The sequence below is a fragment of the Vidua chalybeata genome, chromosome Z (assembly GCF_026979565.1).
Source record: "Vidua chalybeata isolate OUT-0048 chromosome Z, bVidCha1 merged haplotype, whole genome shotgun sequence".
Taxonomy (NCBI): domain Eukaryota; kingdom Metazoa; phylum Chordata; class Aves; order Passeriformes; family Viduidae; genus Vidua; species Vidua chalybeata.
The window spans coordinates 52484961-52507405 of NC_071570.1; the positions used below are offsets into that span (position 1 = coordinate 52484961).

The 22445-nt window shown below is 36.2% G+C and overlaps 1 protein-coding gene across 5 annotated transcripts in view; it reads left to right on the forward strand.

Annotated features, from left to right (window-relative positions):
- Positions 1-22445, forward strand: part of UGCG (UDP-glucose ceramide glucosyltransferase) — a 44198-nt gene that overhangs the window by 17971 nt on the left and 3782 nt on the right. For 2 of the 5 annotated variants that reach the window (XR_008428475.1, XM_053931549.1), the window contains exons 2-8: positions 7224-7365; positions 10727-10829; positions 11636-11737; positions 12124-12236; positions 14123-14301; positions 14730-14816; positions 15233-15422. Coding sequence is in view for 3 of the 5 variants with exons in the window: in XM_053931549.1 (XP_053787524.1) it covers positions 7224-7365; positions 10727-10829; positions 11636-11737; positions 12124-12236; positions 14123-14301; positions 14730-14816; positions 15233-15422 (916 nt within the window). In the remaining 2 variants the exon portion in view is untranslated. Of the gene's footprint in view, positions 1-7223; positions 7366-10726; positions 10830-11635; positions 11738-12123; positions 12237-14122; positions 14302-14729; positions 14817-15232; positions 15423-16172; positions 18542-20300; positions 20604-22445 lie in introns of those variants that run through there. The other 3 variants (XR_008428476.1, XM_053931550.1, XM_053931548.1) reach the window with 3 other exon arrangements.

Here is a 22445-nt window from a genome sequence, read left to right on the forward strand (position 1 = left end):
GAAGTCCTAGGTGGCATCTCTGCTGATCCTTCCTACTTTTCCAAGAATTAGAAACTCCATCATTTTGTGATTGCTGAGCCACAGACAGCCTCCAATCATCCAGCATCCACCAGTCCTCAGATCACAAACAAAAGTCCAGTGGGGCCCCCCCCTAACAGGCTCACTCAACTTCCTTATGCCGTTGGTATCTTCTACACACTCCAGGAACCTCCTAGACTGTTTCTTCTTTGCTGTATTGTATTCCCAGCAGACATCTGTTAAATTGAAGTCCCCATGAGAAAAAGGGCTAATGATTTTGAGACTTCTCCCAGCTGCTTGTAAAACATTTTATCTGTCTTTTTCCTGGTTGGGTGGTCTATAACTAACTCCCACCAGGGTTTCTGCCTTTTTGGCCTATTACCTTGATTGATGCCCGTAAACACTTAACTCTATCATCACCATCATTAAACTCTAGACAACCAAAGCAGTCCTTAACATACTGGCTACCCCACCATCTCTCTTTCCCTGCATATCCCTTGTGAAGGGGTTATAGCCATCCATTGTAGCACTTGAGTTGTTGCACCATGCTTCCGTGGTGATAGCTATGTCACAGTTTTCCAGCTGCACAATGGCTTCCAGCTCCTCCTGTTTGTGGCCTATGCTGCATGCATTGGTGTAGATACACTTCAGCTGGACAATTAATCCTGCCACCTTTTTTTGGAGGGTTGTGGCAGTTTTCAAACACTTCCATTGTTTCTAGGACATCAGTAACTCTCTTGTCTTTGCTGCAATGTAGATCTCAATCACCTGCCTCCACTGAGATGGCCAGCTGATGGACCTCACTAGCAATCTGTCCCTTAAACACTGACAGGCTGTCCCCAAGCTTATTTCTACCATGCCTAATATTTATCCCTTCCCCTTTAAATTAGTTTAAAGCTCCTACAATGAGCTGTGATAATACCTATACAAAAATCCTTTCCCCCTCTTTGAGACAGGTATACCCCATCTGTAGTATCACGTAAACCAACCATGGATCAAGAAACTCAAATTTCTGCTGATGACACCAGTTACAGAGCTAGATATTATATTCTGCTTGATCTTCCTGTGATGTTTCTTCTCTTATCATTCTTTGCAACTGGAAGGATATAGGAGAAACTATTTGTGTTCTGATCCTATAATCAGTTGTCCCAAGGACATTATTCTGCATACATTATTTTACATATAGAAGTCCTATTTCTGTATAAAAAGGATTCTTGGCTACTTAATTTTAAAAGGATCAGATGATTGTATAAAAAGTTACTGCTGTGAGGTACTGGAACTTTTTTGTTAGCTATGAGTTCTTATGTGGAAGTTTATACTATTACATTGTAGTATTACATTAAGGGTAGGATTTTATGTCTGCTAGTATTGGTCTTGGTGAAGCAATGATGCTGTTAACACTTTCATGAATTTAGGGGTTGTCTGTAATACTTTTTGAAATCCTCCAGTCTTCTTCATTTGTATTTAATGTACTGACTAGTGTGGTATAGTGGTATACCAGTAGAATTTTTTTTTTTTTTTTTGTGGATAAAGGTACCAACTTTTGGGAGTGTTTTAATTATATTTACATGGTTAAATATATAGTTATATAGATAGGTATATTTCATTTTATATATAATGTGTGAAGTGAAGAAGATATGAGGAGCTCATCCTTTTTACCTTTCTGTTACCAAAAGGAGAATAATCTCACATTTTCTTATTCCTGTTTAGGATGAGACCTTATGCCCTGTATTCCATAGAAGACCAACACTCCACAAAGACCGGAGTGAGATGTTTCAGATCACTAAAAATTCAGAAACGGAAGCAGGAAAATAAGTCCCTTTCAGAAGTAGCGATCTGCTACCTTAGCTTGATGGTCTGTGAAACCACAGTCTTCAAGGAATGTCATGAGTGCTTTCTGCATCTTGTTTTGCCGTCTGGCAATATTTAAGTATCTATTAGAAATTTCTCATCAAGATTTACTTACCTCCCTCTAACAGGATAGTTCTTTAGTTAAACTGTCTACTGAGGGAAGGTTGACATGAGAGAACAAGAATTGTTAAGGTTTTTTCAGCTGTGTTTAAAATGTGTATGTCTGAGAGACCCAGCAGCTTGTCTACTGTAGCAAGGTTTTTGGTTGTGCTAGAAGAGAGATAGCGAGGGACTTTTTACAAGGTCATGTAGTGATAAGAGGGAGTGGCTTCAAACTGGTAGAGTAGGTTAGATAAGATATTGGGAAGTCATTCTTTACTGTGAGGGTGGTGAGGCACTGGAACAGGTTGCCCAGAGAAGCTGTGGATGCCCCATTGCTGGAAATGTTCAAGGCCAGGTTGAGCAGGGCTGTGGGCCACCTAATCTAGTGGAAAGTGTCCCTGTCCATGACAGAGCATTGGAACTAAATGGCCTCTAAGGTCCTTTACAACCCAAGTCACTCTATGATAATATGCTTCTATTAATGAGCTGGGGAGAGGAAGTGTTTTCTTTTTTTTTTTTTTTTTCTTTTTTTCTTTTTTTTTTTTTTTGGTTTCATAATTTGGTACAGATTAGCAAGAACTCCTTCTGAACAGTGGTAACTTGTTGGGATTTTGTCTCTGGAGACTTTTTTCCCCTCTGCTGAGAGGAAACCTAGGGTACAGGTGCTTCTGTGGATTACTTATTATCATGATAAGCAACCAAGTTAGAGAAGATTTTTCAGGTGTTTTTTCCATGATGCTGGATAGTGAAACTACAGCTCTTGACATGATTCCCATATACCTGCTTTTTCTTTTTTTTTCCTCATCTATGTATGCCAGTACCAGACTGCATTAAAAAAAAACTGAGTTTCACTACCTAGGAACTGCAGGCCTATTAATTTAATAAATGTGAGTGCCAAACTGCTTAAATATAACCTGGCTACGTTCACACATGTTATCTGAAAGTGCGTACAAACACTGTTCTGCCAGCATCTGTCTCAGAGTTCAAAGGTTGGTGGTTTTGACTGCTTTGAATAGCAATGCAAAATAACATATATTAGCCTATACACAGTATGAACCTTTGAGAAAATATTGCTTAACTTTATAATTTTGAACTGTATGTGTTAGGCATGCAGAGTAATATAGAAATTAAGACCGTTGTGATCACAACATGTCTGAGTAAACTGAACCAACATAAGCACAAGTTAGTACTCAAAAACACCAGCTTCATCTTACCTCTCTTTGGAGACTTTGGTACATATACTGTAGCAGATTCGCTTAAAATGTACTTCCATCAGCAGTGTTAATGATCCTTAAATTTAGTCTCTTATTTTGACTTGCATGTTACATGTTAACCTGAATTTCAATACTGTAACTTTTTTTAATGGTTGGTCTGTTTCTCTGGTAGGTTTTCAATTTAATTCTTTCTCAGAATATGCCACTTCACAAATAGTCCCCAGTGTAAAATGATCTGGTTTACTGTTAATTTGCTGTTTGGTACATGGACTCTAAAAGAGCACCATAGTTACTTTACCTCAGTGCTTTCAAAAGGACAACCTGCCACTTTTGTACAGTGTTATGAACAGCGCATGAACTGAAGTCTTAGTTAAGATAGAATGTTAGGGACAGTCTTGCGACTTGCTGTCAAAACTGTATGGTGCTTTAGAGCTGAATAGATTGCTATAATGCTGCATATCTTATTTGTGTGTTTTGCAAGGTTTCTCTCTCTTGCACAGTCTGTAGGCTTCTCTTACTGTAATTCAATCACCCTCATAATACTGCATCAGCATGGTTTGTAATATGTTGCCTTGAAAGAGGTTGCAGTTTTTTCACTTTATGCTTATTCACGACAATCTTGCCTCAGAGCTGTCTTCACAACTTAGTATGCTGACATTTCCTTATAGTATTTCCTGTTTGTCAAGGCTTTTGTTGCTGTGCAAAGCTCTATGCATTGCTACACGTATTTTTTTTTTTCTCCTTTGCATTGTCTACTTTTGACCCTCCTGGTCAAAGTTGCATTCTTGACACTCTCCCTTTTTATTGGCACTAAAGGCCTTATTTCCTGTTTTGTTTTTGAACATTGCTAGGAAAATTTCTGCCTGGGCTAGCTATCTGAATTACTGGGTTTTTTTTTGTTGTTTTTGGGGGTTTTTTTTTGTCTTTTTTTTTTTTTTTTGGTTTTTTTTTTTGGTTTTTTTGTTTTGTTTTGTTTTGTTTTTTTGTTTGTTTGGGTTTTTTTTTTTGTTTTTCTTTTTGTGTTTTCTTTTTGTTTTGTTTTGTTTTGTTTTTTTTTTTTTTTTTGCTTTGGTCTGACCATCCCTTGGCAGTTAAATGGTCAGCAAGACTATTTCAATTTTCCTCTGAAGAGCCCAGGCCTGAACTCAAAACCAGCACTAGGACATAATCCGATTTGTTCTCCTGTCTTTCTGGTCAACCCATTGTTTATTTTCTGTAACATGCTCATGGATGTCTCCCTGCTAACCTGCCTAAAGGCAAACATGCTGGCTGGGGCTGATGAGGTATCAAATGGCACTGTCCCACTTCAGGGGAAAAAAAAAAGTCTAGAGATCTACTGGAATCTCTTTTCTTACTGGAGCTTCTTCATAGTTCTGTAATTTTACTTGGTGAAGATGAGAATTGATATCATTAGAAACACATTGCAAGAAAATAATCTTTCAATCTGACTAGTCTTCATGGTAGAGAATTGCAGTATGTGATACATATGTTAATTTGCAAATTTTATGTTTCTGCAGATACTTCTCCTTCAGTTACTTGTGTATAGGTATTTTCTTTCTGTAAATTCAATTGTATACTGGCCCATTGTTACAATGTGGTTTACCACAGAAAACCAAAGGAAACAAAGCCTCTGTGAATAAAAGAGATTGGACCTAGAAAGATTCAAAATATTCCCAAAAAATGTGATTAAAACCAAAGGAGGTTAGATGTTGTACCAAAAAATTGATGTATTTTATGTAATAGTAAAAGGGGCAAAGAGAAAGGAAGAGGAAAGAAAGAAATAGAAAAAGAGGTGTGCAGGGGGGTTTGAGGGGACAGGGGGAGAGTGACAGGGGAAGGTGGAAGCATGTCACCCATCCGAGGGTCCCAATGACATCTCCTTGCTCCCCTCCATCTGGTCTTGGTGGTGAGGGTCCCCTGTGGCCACCGCCACACGCCCAAGAGTTCAGAATTCCATGGGTTAATGGAAGGGCAGGCGGGAATGCCTGGGTGCCCCCCTTGCAGGGGTCCAGTTTGACACCATCCCTTGCAAGCCTGAGGGTCTGTTGCATCATCTGCAGTGCTCTGATGCAGGGTCTGGGGACCCATTTGGGGGGGCCTTTGGTGGGCCATGACACCCCCTCTGCTGGGGACAAGCTTTTCCCGGGGTGAAGGGGCCCCTCAGGTGAGCTCCTCTGCCCAGCGGAGGATGGCGGTCACTGCCTCTCACCAGAGGCTTTCCAACACACACCCAAAACCTCTCCTCCCCTGCCCTTTGGTGCGAGGGTCTGTGTGGGCTTGGCAGGTGACAGCCCTGGGGCTGCGGTCTCCACTCCGAAGGTGTTAGGCTTGATTCCTGTGTGAATGTATTCTCTCCGAAGACTGAGTTCACTGGGTCTTATCTCCACCAGCGAGCAGTTCAGGGCTTCAGTCAGAAGGTCTGTTCAGGGTGTGGGGGTCTTCTCTGCAGCTTTTGTAACACTGTTTTACTATGTAAGCAAAAGCCCTTCATGAAGATGTTTAAGCCATAAATTTTAAGTCTCCAATACCCATCAGTCTTTCAGAATTCAATTTTGTGTTCATTTACACAGGAGTATGGGATTAAACATTCATTTTAGTGAGTTGTGATGTTATTACCAAAACATTTCGTTGTGGCAGTTAGGGACATGGTTTAGTTATGGACTTGGTAGTGCTGGGTTAAAAGTGTGACTTGATGATCTTAAATGACTTTTTCAAGACCTAAACAATTCAGATTCATTGCTGAAATACCAGAAACTGTTTGAAATTGTGTGTAAAAGTTTATTTGTGGTTCTGACCCAGCCTGGTGTCAGGATTTTTATACTACAGTTAATTGATCCTTAATATTTTCTTGAAGTTGTTAACAAATTCATCAGTAGGATCAACTGTTTCCCCTGCGGTTTCAGTTTGTTCTAAATTTTGCATAACTTGATGCAGGAAAAAACACCTGAGACTTTTACTTTTTTTGCCTTATTTACAGTAAATTGGTTTTTATTATTATTTTGTTATAATATTGTGTTATAAATGACAATATAATACTGGCTTTTGCATTTATGTATTTGCTTTTGCATGCTGTTATTAATCACAGGTATTTTGATATGGTACAATATATACTTACTTTTAACTGCTTTTGGTGTAGTATAATCTCTCAGTTTATGTAGGCTCTATAAATAGTAGTAGCTTCTATAAATAGTAGTGTAATATATATATTATATTTTGGACCATAACCTAATAAAGACTGTGGGATGTTAAAATGCTTTTTCATGTAACTAACTCAGAGAAGGGTATAAAGTAATTAATTTCCCACATTCAGGGACTATTTTATCTGAAGGACAAGGTAATAGAGCCAAAACTAGAACACCAAGAAAATAAGAATTTATTGACCCTGGTTATCAAGGAATAAAACCACAAGGAGAAATAAAATACATTGATCTAATCAATAGGATGGCATGCAGACAAGTCAAAGGTTAAAAACCAAGCAGGAAAATCCCTGAAACATCTAAAATCACAATAATGTTTGAATAATGAATGAAATTAATGAATATGTATGTACTCCTGTAATATAACAGTATAACCGGTGTGTTATGTGCTGGATATTTGTCCTTTTCTTTAATTTTGTATTAAACTTCAAAAAATTCTCAAGTGCGAACTTTGTTTTTCACATACTGTGGGTTTTAATGGTGTGGAGGAAGGCAGAAAAATCTCTGCTGCAGTTTGAAAAAAGGTCATATTCCTGTTGCTCAAAACGCATTGTGTATAATGCATTAATATGAAATATCTATTAAGTGAAGTAAAGCTGAATGTAAACTACATGCCATGCTAAGGTTTTTTCTAGGCATTGCCTTTGACATCAGCTGTTGACATCAACTTTGACATCAACTATTGGATAGAAAAATAGCTGTTTCTTAAACAGCTAGATTTAATCCTTTTTGCAGCAATTTTAACTCCAAAGCTTTCTTAGTTCTGACTGTATTTTGATTTGCTTTCTCTAGCATATTTTCTTAAGTATGCTTATTAGTTATATGCTATTTCTCATTACAGACGTCTCCACCTCAATAAGAAAGCCACGGACAAACAGCCATATAGCAAACTTCCTGGTGTTTCACTTCTAAAGCCATTAAAAGGCGTGGATCCTAACCTGATCAACAACCTAGAAACTTTCTTTGAGCTGGATTATCCTAAAGTATGTATATTATTTAGTGTAGTTTTTTTCCTCCTATGCCTCAAAAAGTCACATGACAAGCTTGGGAGCTGTGCTGCTTGGTTGTCTTGGATTGTTATTCCTTCTGCAGAAAATGTATAATTACATATTTTACATGTTGCAAACAAAACTTATACCTTTTTAAAAAGCTCTCTATTGAGGAACGTGTCCAAGGCTTAGGGGTGAAACATACTCTACACTCCACTAAGATTTGCTTAATCAATATGCCTGTATTGTGGTGTTTATAGATTTAAGTGTTTCATACTGCTCTAAGAGATCACTTGAGAGGCAAGAAATTCTCCTCAGCTGACTACTTCTCTAAGAGATCCTCCAGTGGAGAATACTTTAACTGATGGCGTGAAACATTTTGGTGGTTCTTACTGGTGGCTCATCTAATGAAGAGTTGCTCAGTGATGACATAGTGTACCTCACCAGTTGTTGGTAGGTAAGTTAGGCTCTAAGCCATGTGTTAGTGTTGGGAAGCAAATAGTTCATGAAAGCTCACATTTGCTATTGGGCAGTGTTTGAATGTGTAATATAAGCGATAAGCAATGTAGTTGATAAGTGTGTCAGATGGTTCTTGCTCTAAAGAGCTTAAAAGAAGTCTGTAAATGTTTGCTGTATCATTCAATATTTGAGGTATGTTCCTGTGGATGGGAAAAATAACACATTTTTTACTGCATTTGTATCTGCTGAATTCTGAAATTTGAAATGTAGCTTTAATATAAAACTCCTCTTTTCACAATTCTTCTTAAAACTACATCTGACGCTGCTTCTCCCTTTATAAAAGGCTGAAGGTTTGTGTAAGCTGTACAGTAAGTGCATTGTGTATTCTGAGAGCCTTAAACTGACACCTAAGTTGGCAGGGTAAAATAAATAAAAATCCCTAGCACTTGGAACTAATCAGAAATTGGAAATTTTTTCTGTAATGAAGCTTTGAGTCTTCTGAAAAGCTTCAGACATGAACATATGAATTCTTTCAACTCAACAAAGTGCAATAAAGTGTGGCCAAGCACATTTTGAAGTATACTTGAGGTAAGCTGTATATGCCAATATTGCCAACAATGCAAAGAATCTAAAGCAATATCATAAGCTGTTATATGATCTATAATGAGCATCCAAACATTATGCAGCTGAAACATTTGGCTACAAATAAAACTTGTTTACTAATTTAAAAAAAAAAGTTATATTGATTCTTGCTTTACAAGAAGTAGTCTTGGTCCTTAGTTCTGAAAACACATGGATGATAACCTTAAAATGTTGCTACTCCACACAAATCTGAGTTTCAGATAATAGTAGATAATCATATTTTTTCCAGGGAGAGTGAAAATGCATGTGTGAATGCTTCAGTTTATTGCAGCACAGATTAGACAGTATGAGCAAGGTCCCCAAACTGTCTGAAAAAACTTTTTATAGTTACTGTGCAGAACTACTTTAAGAGATTGACTGCAAAAATTAGAACAAGAGTATTGCCTGATATTCAAAGTTCAGCTGTGCAGTGAAAAATTATTGTGAAAGATTAATCTGCAACTTTTTCCAGTGAAGCTGAATTCAACCCGCAGTGATAATGATTCTCTTCTGTGATGCTCCATGTGTGAAATACTCTTCTTTTGGATGGAATCCAGCTATGCCATCTAAAAACTGCAGGACTTACACATAATATTTTTTTAAGTGAAGAGTTCTCACCTACTGTACATACTGTAATTTTGCAAAAGTTTTTCTATTCATGTTAACTTCAGATGAACCTGATGGTAATGTTTGTGTAGATAAGCATGTGTTACTTTGCTACTGTGTACAAAGGTGATTTGTGTTTGAATTTTTCTCTTTTCTGTTTTTGGAGTCTGAAATATCTGCTTTGCTTCTGGTTGAATTTCTTGGAGAATATGGATATAGAAGTGTCATTACTGCTGTGGAATGGAGATTGGTTATATAATGACTTGGAAGAACAGTTTTATTTTACAAATTTAATGTGCAGTAAAAAACTAATTTATTCAGTTTTTTATTTCTATGGCATTCATGCTGATTCTCATTCAAGATTCTGTTGTGATGAGAGGACCTGTATGCTTAATGAGACAACTTTTTAAAATCCATTCTCCATGCTGTAAGATGGTAGAAATCAAACACTGTCTGCTCGTTAGCCAAACTGACTTTTAAGTTTGTATTCTGAGAGGTAGAGATATTTGTCTAATAGTTTGTAGTGCTAGAACAAGTCTTAACTCCCATTTAAATGATTTGAAATTTCCTCAATATTCTGAATGGAGTTAGAGTAGTTCAGGCTTTTGTGTATAACAATACTATTTTTTTAATTGGAAGTATATATATATTTATATTAATATCTGCTGTTGTATGTAATACCCCTTACTGAACAAGAACATCAGACATTTTCACCATAGAGCCAATAGGCAGCTTTCAAAATTCAGATAGTTTTTGCTTAAGTAGTTTAGTGAAAATAAAGTTTAATGAGGTGATAACCTTGAACTGTAAAAATGGCTTCTGGGTATCTTCATCAGAAATTTGCATTTTCTGTATTTTAGTCTTTGTATTGGAGCTTTAATGCTGTAATTTCAACGGGGTAAGAAGAAAAATTATACCAAGTAAGAACTATTTAACAGATTTGCTATTATTGCAAAAGCAGAAGTACCTTTACCAGAGCTGCCTCAGTGTTAAGTGATTCATATTTCTTCACCCACTATCACTAGCTTGTGTAAGCATGTAGCAGCTACAGTTTTCCCTTACCAATTGTTTTTTCAACCACTACTCTATTAAAAAGACAGGTATGTTACATATACATATTCCTGAGCTTTGTTGTACAATTAAGTGTACATACTTACATACATATACTGGTCTCTGTGGGTTGTCTTCCAAGTCTGTTCTGCATATGTATCTCTAAAGTAAAGGGATGGAAGATCTAGTTCAGAGGTATGCGGTCATGGTGTATTATAACCTCATTCTTTCATATTTCAGGTGCTGTCATTTCATTGAATATAATATTGGATTTAAGATTCATATATGAGCAAAAATGGAAGCGGAAACAAAAATTTTACCTTGTACACCAGAACATCTTATGTAATGAGTAATAGAAACCATTCAATAACAGCAGAAGTAATGTTCATCAATAAAAGTGTTCATTGAGACACAGCCTTAGTTCTTTTTTCACAAGTATTTGACTGTGCATTAAAAAACTAGACTCATTTAGCTGTAAAACAACCCCTTTGTTTTTAATTCTATAATAGCACTTTTTTTTAGCTTACTACACTATTAAGCTTTATTTCATAGACCATATGGATATTAGCTGTATGTATGTAAATATATATGTGAGTGTATACATTTTTGTTTTTACTAGTATGAAGTACTACTCTGTGTACAAGATCATGATGATCCAGCTATTGATGTGTGCAAAAAGCTCCTTGGCAAATACCCAAATGTTGATGCTAGACTGTTTATAGGTAAGCAGTGCAACTTGAAGGTGGGACTCTGACTTGTAAAGTGGTAGGTCTTCAACCCCATATAGAGTACTCTATATAAATAAATAGTTGTCTTGTTCAGCCTATGTTGCTTCTCTAGTCACTAGTCTGTGGTAAAAAGTAAGTTTGTAGTCAGTCTTCGACATCAGTCCAAGAAAACTTTAGGAGGAATGGTTTGGGTAACTCCCTGCAATTTTTCCTCCTAATTTTAAAACAACAGTTTAAATGCTGTCTTTGCACTGAACTAAATGTGCAGGAAGTGATCCAGAATTGTGGCTATATTTGAGCTTGAGGTCCTGTAACAATCCTTTTTCATCTGCTTAGGCTGTATGGCTCTTTCTTCACTTTATATTTGAGTTAGCAGAGGAAAGGGTTATTAGAACAGGGTAGTAAAATGTAACTGTTTTTTTTTTCTCTGATATAAAAAAATATGGACCATGTCTGTCAGCTGGATGTAAAGGAGTGTGTCTCACTTTATTCTGCTCCTTTTTTACTTTTCTGCTGAAATTACTGTAGAATACAATCTTCATAATCATAGTCTCAAAGAATAAGAGACAAATAATGTTTACCTTACAAGAATGTAGTAATAAGCTTTATAGTTATACTGCTCCTTTAATTACATTAATCTTGCTACTCTGCCATTTTAAAGAAGCATTTGAATATTTTTTCCTTTTATCTTTCAATTACAAAATATAGAAGTGAAGGTATAATTTAAATACTTTGGGTATTGAATCTGAATTCCAAAAACTCCTCATACATTAATTTTGTATGATGTTTGTATTTTTTAGGTGGCAAGAAGGTTGGCATCAACCCCAAGATTAATAACTTAATGCCTGGGTATGAAGTTGCCAAATATGATCTCATATGGATTTGTGATAGTGGAATCAGAGGTAGGTGTGTATATGCTAACTGTTAAACTGTGCTTATTCACTGTAAGCAAGCAGATTTTGGAGACTATTTTAACTGAGGATATAAGCAGAATTTAAAGTTAAAAGTCTGAAAAAAATGTTTTCATGAAATAAAAGATTAGCCTCTAATTAAAGGAGAAAATACCTTTAAAATATTATTCAGACTGTTTCCATTTTATTTGTTGTTGATCTTAATAATTGTTAATCACTAATATTATTTTATTTTTCTGAAACTGTTTTTATAAGATAGCATATGTAAAGCATATGCACTGTTGACACTGGTAATAAAATGAGAATTAGTGTCTCGCTGCAGTATTCTGCTAATGACAGAATTGCTCCATCAAGTGTGTTTTTCATTTGTCACTTAGTTACACCAGACACACTGACAGATATGGCCAATCAAATGACTGAAAAAGTGGGCTTGGTCCATGGGCTCCCCTATGTTGCAGACAGACAGGGTTTTGCTGCTACCCTTGAGCAGGTGAGTGCAGTGTTGGGGTGGGGGATCTTGTTTTTTTCTTTTTTATTTGCAAAACCTTGCTGAGTGAAAGCTGTACTGTGCCTCTTACACTTTGTGAGGGAGGAAATATTATTTTTAGCTGCAGTCACACTTCCAGCTCAGGGTAACTAGGACAACTTCTAAGCGCTCCAAAATTCCTCCGTGGTGCTCTGTCTGTTGATTCAATATTTAAGTTTACAATATGAGCAGTAAAGATTAAAAGATACACATTTTGGAGTTTATATTTAAAATAATTTAAAAACTGAAGAATTGATAAATGTTTTCTAGTGCTTAGTCAGAAAGGACTGATTAATTCTGCTTTGATATCTGAAAAAACACACAAAAAATGGTCAAGACAAGTCTAAGCTAAGTCTAGCTCACAGTGTCTTACTTCCAGCAGGATTTACAAGCAGAGCCTTTATGGAAAGTAGAACAAAAGCAAGGCTTATATTCTATTTTCCTGTAGTACTGCCTCAGTGTTCTGTAATTTTCACTTGAGAGACTACCTGAGCAGGAATCAGACTTGTATATTTACCAATCCTTAATGTAATAGTATTTTAGTAAGAGCAGATTTATAAAATGAACTTTTCTATTATTTTTTTGAGTACATATAAATTTTTAACACCTTTAATTTTATACCAGGAAGTTGCATAGATCTGTTTGTTACAGGATCTGTATCTGGTTTAGTCTGACTCTTGTTCTGTAGTGCTATTTCACATCTCATAATAACTGCAGTGAAAGAGAAAGTAAAAAGTTGATTCCTATCCACCATCTTCATATTACTCATTCTGGCCTATTCTCCCCTCTCCTCTTTCTCAGTAAGTTCTCTTTGGTAGAATGAAGAGGTTCAGTTTGCTTTTTTCTCAAGGCATGTAATCTAATATATTTTTATTTGGAGCTGGCATGTATAAGACATTTTGGCCCCAAGGCTAACTGATAGGGATGAAAGACAGAAATGTGAGAGATGAAAGTGCGGTGAAATTCAGTACCCCATCATTGCTCTAAATAAGAGATGTTTTTGTGCTGATTTTTTTTCTCCCTTGTTTTCCTTTTTTTTTTTTTTTTTTTTTAATGATACAAAGTCTGTATTTTCTCTTTCAAGAGGAAAGCAGAGACCTGTAGTACAAATGTCCTAGTACTGCTATTTGTTAAAGCAAGAATTACAACTCCTGCTCCTGTATTCCTGGAAGAGCTTTTTGCCTGCTGATCCAGTATACTGCAAGATGAGCATGCCTTTTCTTGAATGAGTTACTGTACCAGTGTGAAGGCAGTCTAAATAATAGTGAGAGGCACTAACACTCATTCCCTCTGTTGTTTTGTAGGTCATTCCTACTGAATCTTGTAAAAAGGTTTGCTCACAATCTGAGTGTTTTTTTCACTGTTTTGTTTGCAAGCGTGCTAAGTAAACAAATTTCCCATGCTTCCGTAGAATCATATATTAAGTTTCTAAAAACATGTATGCAGGAATGCAGTTAATTTTCACAAGGGGAAGGAGAAAACATGGCTGTCAGCTATTGCCACATAATATATTAATTTTAGTGATTAGTCTGTTACTTAATGGATTTTTAATACATATATTTCCCTGAGAAAAACCTCAGTAAATTAGAAATCAAGTACGAAATGAAGTGCAGTAGTTCAATATGTGGATTTAAAACCTGCTTATAGATTTGCAAAAATATGACCAATAGATTTCTCAGATCTGGTGATACACTAGGTTTTTTTTAAAATGGTACTAAAGGTCTTTCCAAATACACCATCATAATTGGCCACACCTAGTGTTTTTTTAACCTCCATATGTTTCCAGAGGAAAAAGTTGTCAGTGTAGTACTTACATACAGAGTTTTAAATGCCTTTTGTTCTTTCGACAGGTCTATTTTGGAACCTCGCATCCAAGGTCATATATTTCAGCCAACTTAACTGGCTTTAAGTGCGTAACAGGAATGTCATGCTTGATGAGGAAGGATGTCTTGGACCAAGCTGGAGGACTGATAGCTTTTGCGCAGTATATTGCTGAAGATTACTTTATGGCCAAAGCTATAGCTGACCGGTAAGATGACTCTGAAGTAAGCTTATTGCTTTAGGTGTGGTTTAACTCTTCCTTTTTCTTTGCTTTTTGGATTTTTTTAAACACATGGCACATACTGTAAGTATAGGTCAGCTTCACATACATATAGCAAACATGTCAATGACATGTGTTTTGTCCTATCAGTATAAGGCTTTTAGAAATAATTAAGCTATATCATTGTCAATTCATTTAGAGAAAAGTTTCAGAACTTGGTTTAAATATTTGTTTTTTCCCAAAGAAGAGTCTTCTTTTTTTTTTTTTTTTTTTTTTTTTTTTTTGCCTACACCCATTGTAATAATAGGACACGTATGTCAAAGAAACTTCTCAAGCCTAATAAAATTCTTGGGTTTATCTAGTTGGTTTTTCATGTCTTATTTGCACATTTTTATTATAACAAATTCCTTTTACAGGGGCTGGAAATTTGCAATGGCCACACAAGTTGCAATGCAAAACTCTGGTTCATATTCTATTTCTCAGTTTCAGTCCAGAATGATCAGGTAAGATTTTGATCTTTACTTCCTCTCCCACCCATCCCTGCCCCCTTCTTCTGATGGGGATGGCCTGATAATTAGAGAGAATAAATTTTCCAAGCTAGTTTGATCTAATGCCAAGTGTGCTAAAGTTCATTGCACAGTTTGATGCATGCTTCTTTGTTAGTGCTGGGAGAGAGGCACTGACTTTCCACAGAAAGACTGTTACAAGTATTAAAAAAAATTAATACACCCCTGCCCTTAGTACCTTTTAAATGGTATCCATGGCATCTTTGAAAGGGAGGATTTTTGCAATATTTTATTTGGAGGTGTTGATTAAATGAGATTAGCATTTTAGAAAATACCATGATGGCTCATTTGGTGAGGCGGGGAGGAGGTAATGAATAATGCAAAGTCAAAACTGATTTGTTTTTCTTTTCTAGGTGGGCCAAACTAAGAATTAATATGTTGCCTGCCACAATAATTTGTGAGCCAATCTCAGAGTGCTTTGTTGCCAGTCTAGTTATTGGATGGGCAGCTCATCATGTGTTTAGATGGGATATAATGGTATTTTTCATGTGTCACTGCTTGGCTTGGTTTATATTTGACTACATTCAACTAAAAGGTGTTCAGGTATGTAATTTTATTTTCCAGGAGGTTACTAAAACTACTTATTGCCATTGATTTCAGCAAAAAGTTAAGCTTAATTAAAACCATAAATAATTCTGTTGACATGCAGGAAATAACAGATCCAATCTGTTACTTCACAGTCTTCCAGCTTCACTTACAGTATCATGAAAGGGAAGAAGTAGTTTTGGTCGTAATTTTATATTCTACAAAATTCTGCACTTGCCTCTGACTAGGCTCTGAAAGTTTGTCTGTCCCCTTAACTTATATTCATGTTTCAAATCTGCTCTACATGGGCATATGCAGAAATTTTAAGCTCTTTTGACAGTACAAGAGCAGAAGCTTTGTGGGATTTCATTTTCGGGGGGGGGGGGGATTATTATTTTACTTTAGTTGTCACTTTGTCTTATATTTGTTGAGGTGTATGTGTACTCATACATATATTTTTCACTTAATTTTTTTAAATAATGGGCAAGAAGAACAGCTGTAACCTACTTCCAAGGCTTCATAAAACTTTTAATGTAGAAAAGTGCCACAAATGTGAACAGCATTTGTTCTTCTAATGCTGTAGAAAATATTTAATATGGGTAATTGTATCTTGAACAAGAAAATATTATTGGACTTTAATGAAGGATGCTATTGATATGTAAATCTGTCTAGTAAGCTTATAAAACATTTTTAAAAGGTTTTAAGTTACTTTAAAATTTCTCTTGAATTATCAGTATGATTAAATACCTTGCTTTTTATTATTTCTAGGGTGGTGCTCTGTGTTTTTCAAAACTTGATTATGCAGTAGCTTGGTTCATCAGAGAATCCATGACAATTTATATTTTCCTATCTGCTTTGTGGGACCCCACTATTAGCTGGAGGACAGGGCGCTACAGATTACGTTGTGGAGGCACTGCAGAAGAAATTATTGATGTATAGCCACACATTTATAGCTGTGAATGTCAGAAAGTGAAGGGGGAAAGAAAAGTATTATAAGTTGTTTATATACTTCCAAGAAAATCTACCTTCAGTAGTTTTATTACTTGTATGTTTGGTATCTGTTCTTCAATTTATTTTTGCATGGCACTTGCATCTGTGAAAATACATCTGTAGTCTTGGCCAAGTGGTACCTTCCTCCTATGTACAAATAAAAATAGGGAGAATTGGTCCTGATATCTGCTTTCTATTTAAATGCTCTGCAGTAGACTTTAAAAAAAATATCCTCTGGGATATGAACAGCTTCTTACTCCTTGGTGTGCTAGGCTAGTGAATCTAGGGTCACAACTATTTTCCAGCTGGATTTCACAGAGGTACAGCTGATTTTTGTTTTATCCCACTAAATTGAGATACTAATGGGACCTTGGGAAAGAAGCTCTGAAATATTTTATGCCTACCTCTTGTAGTTGCTGCAGAACAATATGAATAGAAAGACTAAACTGCTTTGCAAAAACAAACTAAAGTAAACCTGTAGTCTTGTGTTTATATGTATATAGGGAATATTTTAATCATTGCAGTAACCAAAAGTGGACTGAGTTTGATAAGAATGAGTTGGAAGGATTTACTGGTCAGGCATGTATTATGGGCATCTTTTGGCCAAGTTTGATCGTTAAGCACTGTGCTGTAACTAACCAAGGTGATCCCCTCAGTACTTCCATCCTTTTTTAAGGGGTGTTTGTTTTTCCTTGTGAGTGATTGCTTTCATGGTGGGGGGTGTTAGGTGTGTGTATGGGACATAGTAGGGAGCAGAAATACATTTCAGAAACATTTCACACACATGAGCTACTTTCTTACACAATGTCTTAAGAATGTAATTTCATGATGCAGGTATTTAATACCTTTGTAAAGTGAACATACCTATACTAGTCATAATTAAGTATTCAATTGCAGTAGATATTGTGAATATATTAAAGGGCCAGGTGAGTTTGCTGTTACTGATTAAAACTGTAGTCTTAATTTAGATATCAAACTAAGTTTACTCTTGGCTGTTTGCCTGTTAGTGTAGCCTTTAAATTGGACTTCTGTATTCCAGTGGTATGACTAAAAGGACTAGATTATTATGCATGCCATGGTTTTCCTCTCTCTGTTCCCTGTAACTTGGTTTTCAACCTCATTGTGAAATTTCCTAATTTGTGGTGAACTGGGCTTGTTTTCTTTGAACACTTTTTAATTAGAAAAAACATAGCAAGCTAGAGAAGACTGTTGCATAAGCCTTTTGATTTCATAATTGTATTTATGCTGCTTTAATTTTCTTCATATGGAATAGCATATTGTCACCATGAATGTGACCTACAAGGTAATGTCAACAAAGCCGCTTTAAAAATTGGATGATGATGTGTAGCATATTAGCAATAATGATATGTATTTATAAAAATTGACTTTTTACCTTACTGAGCCAATCCCTTACCCATCATATGCTACACAAGTGTAATGTGTAGGTATTTGTTGTAAAACATACTCTGGCCCAAGATGCTTCATCCACCTTAATATCTCTTTTACCTTATGGTGACATGGAACTTTTTTAATGGGCATTTCTGTATGAACAAAGGCTTGTGATGCATGCTTAATTCTTTTCATGTGAATCAGGAAGAAGCTTTTCCTGAGGAAAGCTTTACACTGAAACCTAGTCTAGTTGTGACCCACAAAAGCATTCTTTTTTAAATATAGTTTTTGACATAGTTGAATTTTACTGACAATGTTTGTGTCTTCATTTGTTTCATGAAGTTTGTTGCCACTCATTGCACTACTGAAGTGAAGCTTAGCTTGCTACTTAGCTTTATGCTGACTTCTATGCAGGCAATGGAACAGAACCAAAAAAAAAGGCTGAACAGACTTCCGTTTAAAAAACTAGGTGGGGATAATTGTTTAACAGGTGCTTTGGTATTAGTAGAGCCATCTTTGGCTGTGAAAAATAAAGCTTCACTTAAGCAAATGGTTTCATTTGGGTATTGTTTGGTTGATGATGAAATGGAAACCAACATGTCAAATGTTGTAGACAATGCTGCAACAGAAGTTTTAAAAGTTATAAACAGCTTATGTAAAAAGTTATGTTGATTTACAGATGTGTAGAATACACCTTGTTTATTTAAAATAATTGTATTGTTTTTTCCTTTATTTAAAAATAAATTTTTAATACAATCTGTTTGGAGTAGTTTTTTCTTTTCTTCAGTGATGCTGTAATGTGACAGATTTAAGTGTTTATGGCAGTTTTGTTAGATTATATTTCTAATTAATCTTCACAGCAGTAAAGGGATGTGCCTTTAAAGTTTTTTTTTTTTTTTACATCTACACCATCTCTTTTGGATTTTATATTCGACTGAAATTAACTCAAATGTGCTAATCTGATTTTGAGTTATTCTTAATTTTTTAGAATAACTTTAGTGTGCAAAAATTTTACAAGTGAACAGCATAGTTCCATATCTATTGTAACTAGCCTAGATTCAGATTTTAGAGGTGATACCTTTTGCCACAAAACATGCTGACATTGAGAAATAATGTTGATCCTTTGCTTTCAGGTATACTAACTCAAAACAGTCTGAACTTGCTCTGCCATCTAACTTGGCTTTTTTTTGTGTCTTCCTTACCATTGATAAAGATCATGTGAAACTTAGTAAGAGACTGTGTTTATGAAAGGGTTGTTGGAATCCTGCATACATGGCATAAACAAACACCACTGGAATCACTCAAAAACTATTTATAGAAACTTAAATATTCTTGAGTGTATTTTTTGCTCATTACATTTGCAGCCACACCACAATACTTAAATCGTCTTTCTTCAGTCCTTTTATTACTTTCCTGCCTACTGTTAAAATAATATTGTCATTTTATTCTGCCCTTTCAGTTGAAGTCTTTCTCCCTTGAATTCCTTTTGCCACTCTCCTGTTTACTGCTGAGTGCTGGCTACCTACATTTCCTCTCAAGTCTGTTTTGACAGCTGGAAAAGCTTGTCTCTAACCACCTGTTTTCACAAATCAATTCTGGAAGCTGTTTCATTCATCTTAAAAGCTTTTAAGTCTCACAGCTAATTTCTCATCATCTAACTTTAGGGTGGGTTTGAGCTCCAGCTGTTCTTGCATTCAACTGCTTCCTCAACAGCTCTGATACTGATGATGTCTAAGAGGTTCAAGAAAACTAAAATATAATATGGCAATAGATATACTTTATTAATAGTGTTTTAAAAGTTACACAAAAAGATTTCTGCTTCTGTAGTGTCTATACTTGCATAAATAGCACTTAGAAGAGAGAATGGCACTGTAGAGAATAGCAATAATTTCAAATTTAATCCATCTTTTGGGTCTGAGAATGTTTTAGTTTTGAACTAATGATCAGATTATACTAAATGGTTTACTACTTGGATGTTCAGATTGAATGCACAGGTTTGCCTAAGTTTTTTTCTTATCTCCTAAACTAAAATCTGTGTCACAGGCAGTACTTAGTGTTATAATGCGGTTACCTGAGCAGATGAGAATTTCCCTCCACAAAGTCATCTCTGCTTTTATGTTGGCTTTGGAGAATATATGAAAGATTCTTATGTTAGTGTTGTAAAACTGCACTGTAATTGAAATCAGGATCCTGGGATGTGCTTTTAACAAAAAAAAAAAAATCATAACAAACCAGCCCAAAAAGCAACAGACAAACAAGAACCCCCCACCAAACAAAGAAAACCAAACCAAAAAACACCACAACCAATGAAACCACCAACCACAGAGCCAAACCCTGCTTTGTGCGTGACTTTGTGCATCCTGTTGATTCTGAGCCTTTAGAGTTGGACTGTTTAGAAGGTTGTTAGCTATTCTGCACTGCACAAACCAATTTCAATTGCCAGCTATCAGACATTTGAGAATAAGTAATAATTCTTATGGTTACATTCACCACATTCTGCTTTTGTGTATTTGGCAGGTCCCTAAATGCTTCTTTGTAGCAGTTTCTAAGGACAGGTGGCTGTTACTTCAGTTTTAAGTCCTACCTGTAATCAGTGTCCAGTTCTCCCTACAAGTTCAACATTAAGTGTAAGTGTACCAACCAGTCTTGTGGATCCTAAGGCTTTGCTGATGTTCAGCTATAACCTTGCAGGGTTGTAAACAGTGGGTTTCCTTTTCAATGGCAGTTCTAGGTTAGTGTCTTGCAAATGTTCTAACTATGCTGAAGCTCTGCAGGGTCCATCTGAAAGGACAAGTGTCTTACAACCCTTTTAAGTGGAAGATGTTTGTGCTGTCCATCTTTACATTCGGCTGAGGTTAAAATAACTAGCCAGCTTAATCCTGTAACCTAAGAGACTGTAAAAAGTAAAGTATTTTCAATGCTATCCAACACAGCATTTGCAATGCTTTATTTATTGAATTCTCATCAGATCAAGAGTGGACTGCTGCTTATGTGTGGTTTGTGCTTCTGGGGATAATATGCTTCTTCTTGATCTGAATCAGATCTAATGATTTTTACCTAATTGTTGGTGTGACTGCAGATGCTCAATTAAGAAATGCAGACCAGAGAGCCCTGTACTGGAAGTTTATGGATTGCTGTTTTTTTCTGTCTCATCCCTCCATACATTCCCCCAACATCCCCCAACACTTTTTCCCAGTTCCAGACAGGAAGGAAGGGCCTCAGCCAAAAGCCCATGTGCCAGCTGGAGTTAACAGCCATTTTATAGGTTGCCAGTTTGTGGGTGAATGGGAGAGGTCAGGCTCATGTGCCTGTGCAGGAAGCCAGTAAATTCACAGGGAGCACAAAGCAGGAGCTGTCAAAAGAAATCTCTTCACTGGGCTTTGACATTAAGTGAATTATTATTCTTGACTTTGTCTTTGAATCCTCTGGGCCTGTGTTAAACTTTGATCTGCTCACAGGGTGGAAGTGAGCTCAAGCCAATTTAAAGCTCTTCTAGCTCTCCCCCTGCCTTTACTGTTTGGTGAATAGCTTTTCTTCTTTTAAGGCTTGCCCGATGCCTGGAAGAGTATATTTTTGCATGTTGAACAGTAACTTATTTTTGGTGGCAATAACTTTGCCTTTTCTCTGATACAAAAACACTGGAAGAGGTGATGAGACAACAGCAAGCCTGTAGAGTAGACATGTAAAATGCAGTAACACATTCAAATGTGACTCTCTAACCCTACAGAAATGAGAAAATAGAAACTGTGAAGTCTTTGGGGGAATCTGTACCTATAATTTTTGTTTTTCTATTGCATGTACACACGCTACATAGATAAAGGTATATGTGCATACATTTTTGTGTGTATATATATATATATATATATACTAATGCCAAAATAAAACCTTATAAGAAGCCTTGAATTTGATAAACCTGTTCTTTCTGTAAGTGGACCACACAGATAAATTAGTAATTTGCTAGTATAAAAGGTCAGCAGCACAAAGTTAAATAAATCATGAGCGACTGGTCTACTATCTAGTTTTTCACGTCTCAGTAAGCAGACAGAGGAAAGCTCAAAACCTGTAATTTTCTTCCTGGACTTTCTACTTATAAGGTTGAACAATGTTTTATCCATCTAGGCTTTTGCATCTTCCACTAAAAATTCAGAAACTCTGCTTCCTCAGCTGGCAGCCTCGCAAATCTGAGCAAGGCAAGGCATATACTTTTGTCATTTGCCTCCTTTCTGTTCAGTTTCATTGGCTTCTGCTCCTCCCTTTTGGGGCAACTGTTGTTCCTGAGGGTCTTTATAAAAGAGTTTTCCCATGGAGAGAAATGTGGGAAGGAGAAATAACAGCAATGGAACTGGTGTAAGCATTGTTAAACTTGCTTGTGACTAATGCTCCAGAATGAAGTATGGGCAAATCTGGCCACCTTTGCAACATACTGAGTAACAAGGAAGAATAAAGGAGGTGAAATTTTAGAAAGACTCTTTAAGAGTTGTTGCTCAGAGAGAGGCTGGAGACCTCTGAGATATTCCTGAAGGCTAGATATCTAGAATAAGCCTGTTTCCATGAATTTTAAGGGGCTTTCAGCCTGTTTAAGGGTTATGTTGTATAGCTGGAAAAGGAGGAAAGCATTTCAGTGGGAATTGCAGCTCACTCCGCAAGACATGACAACTTGCA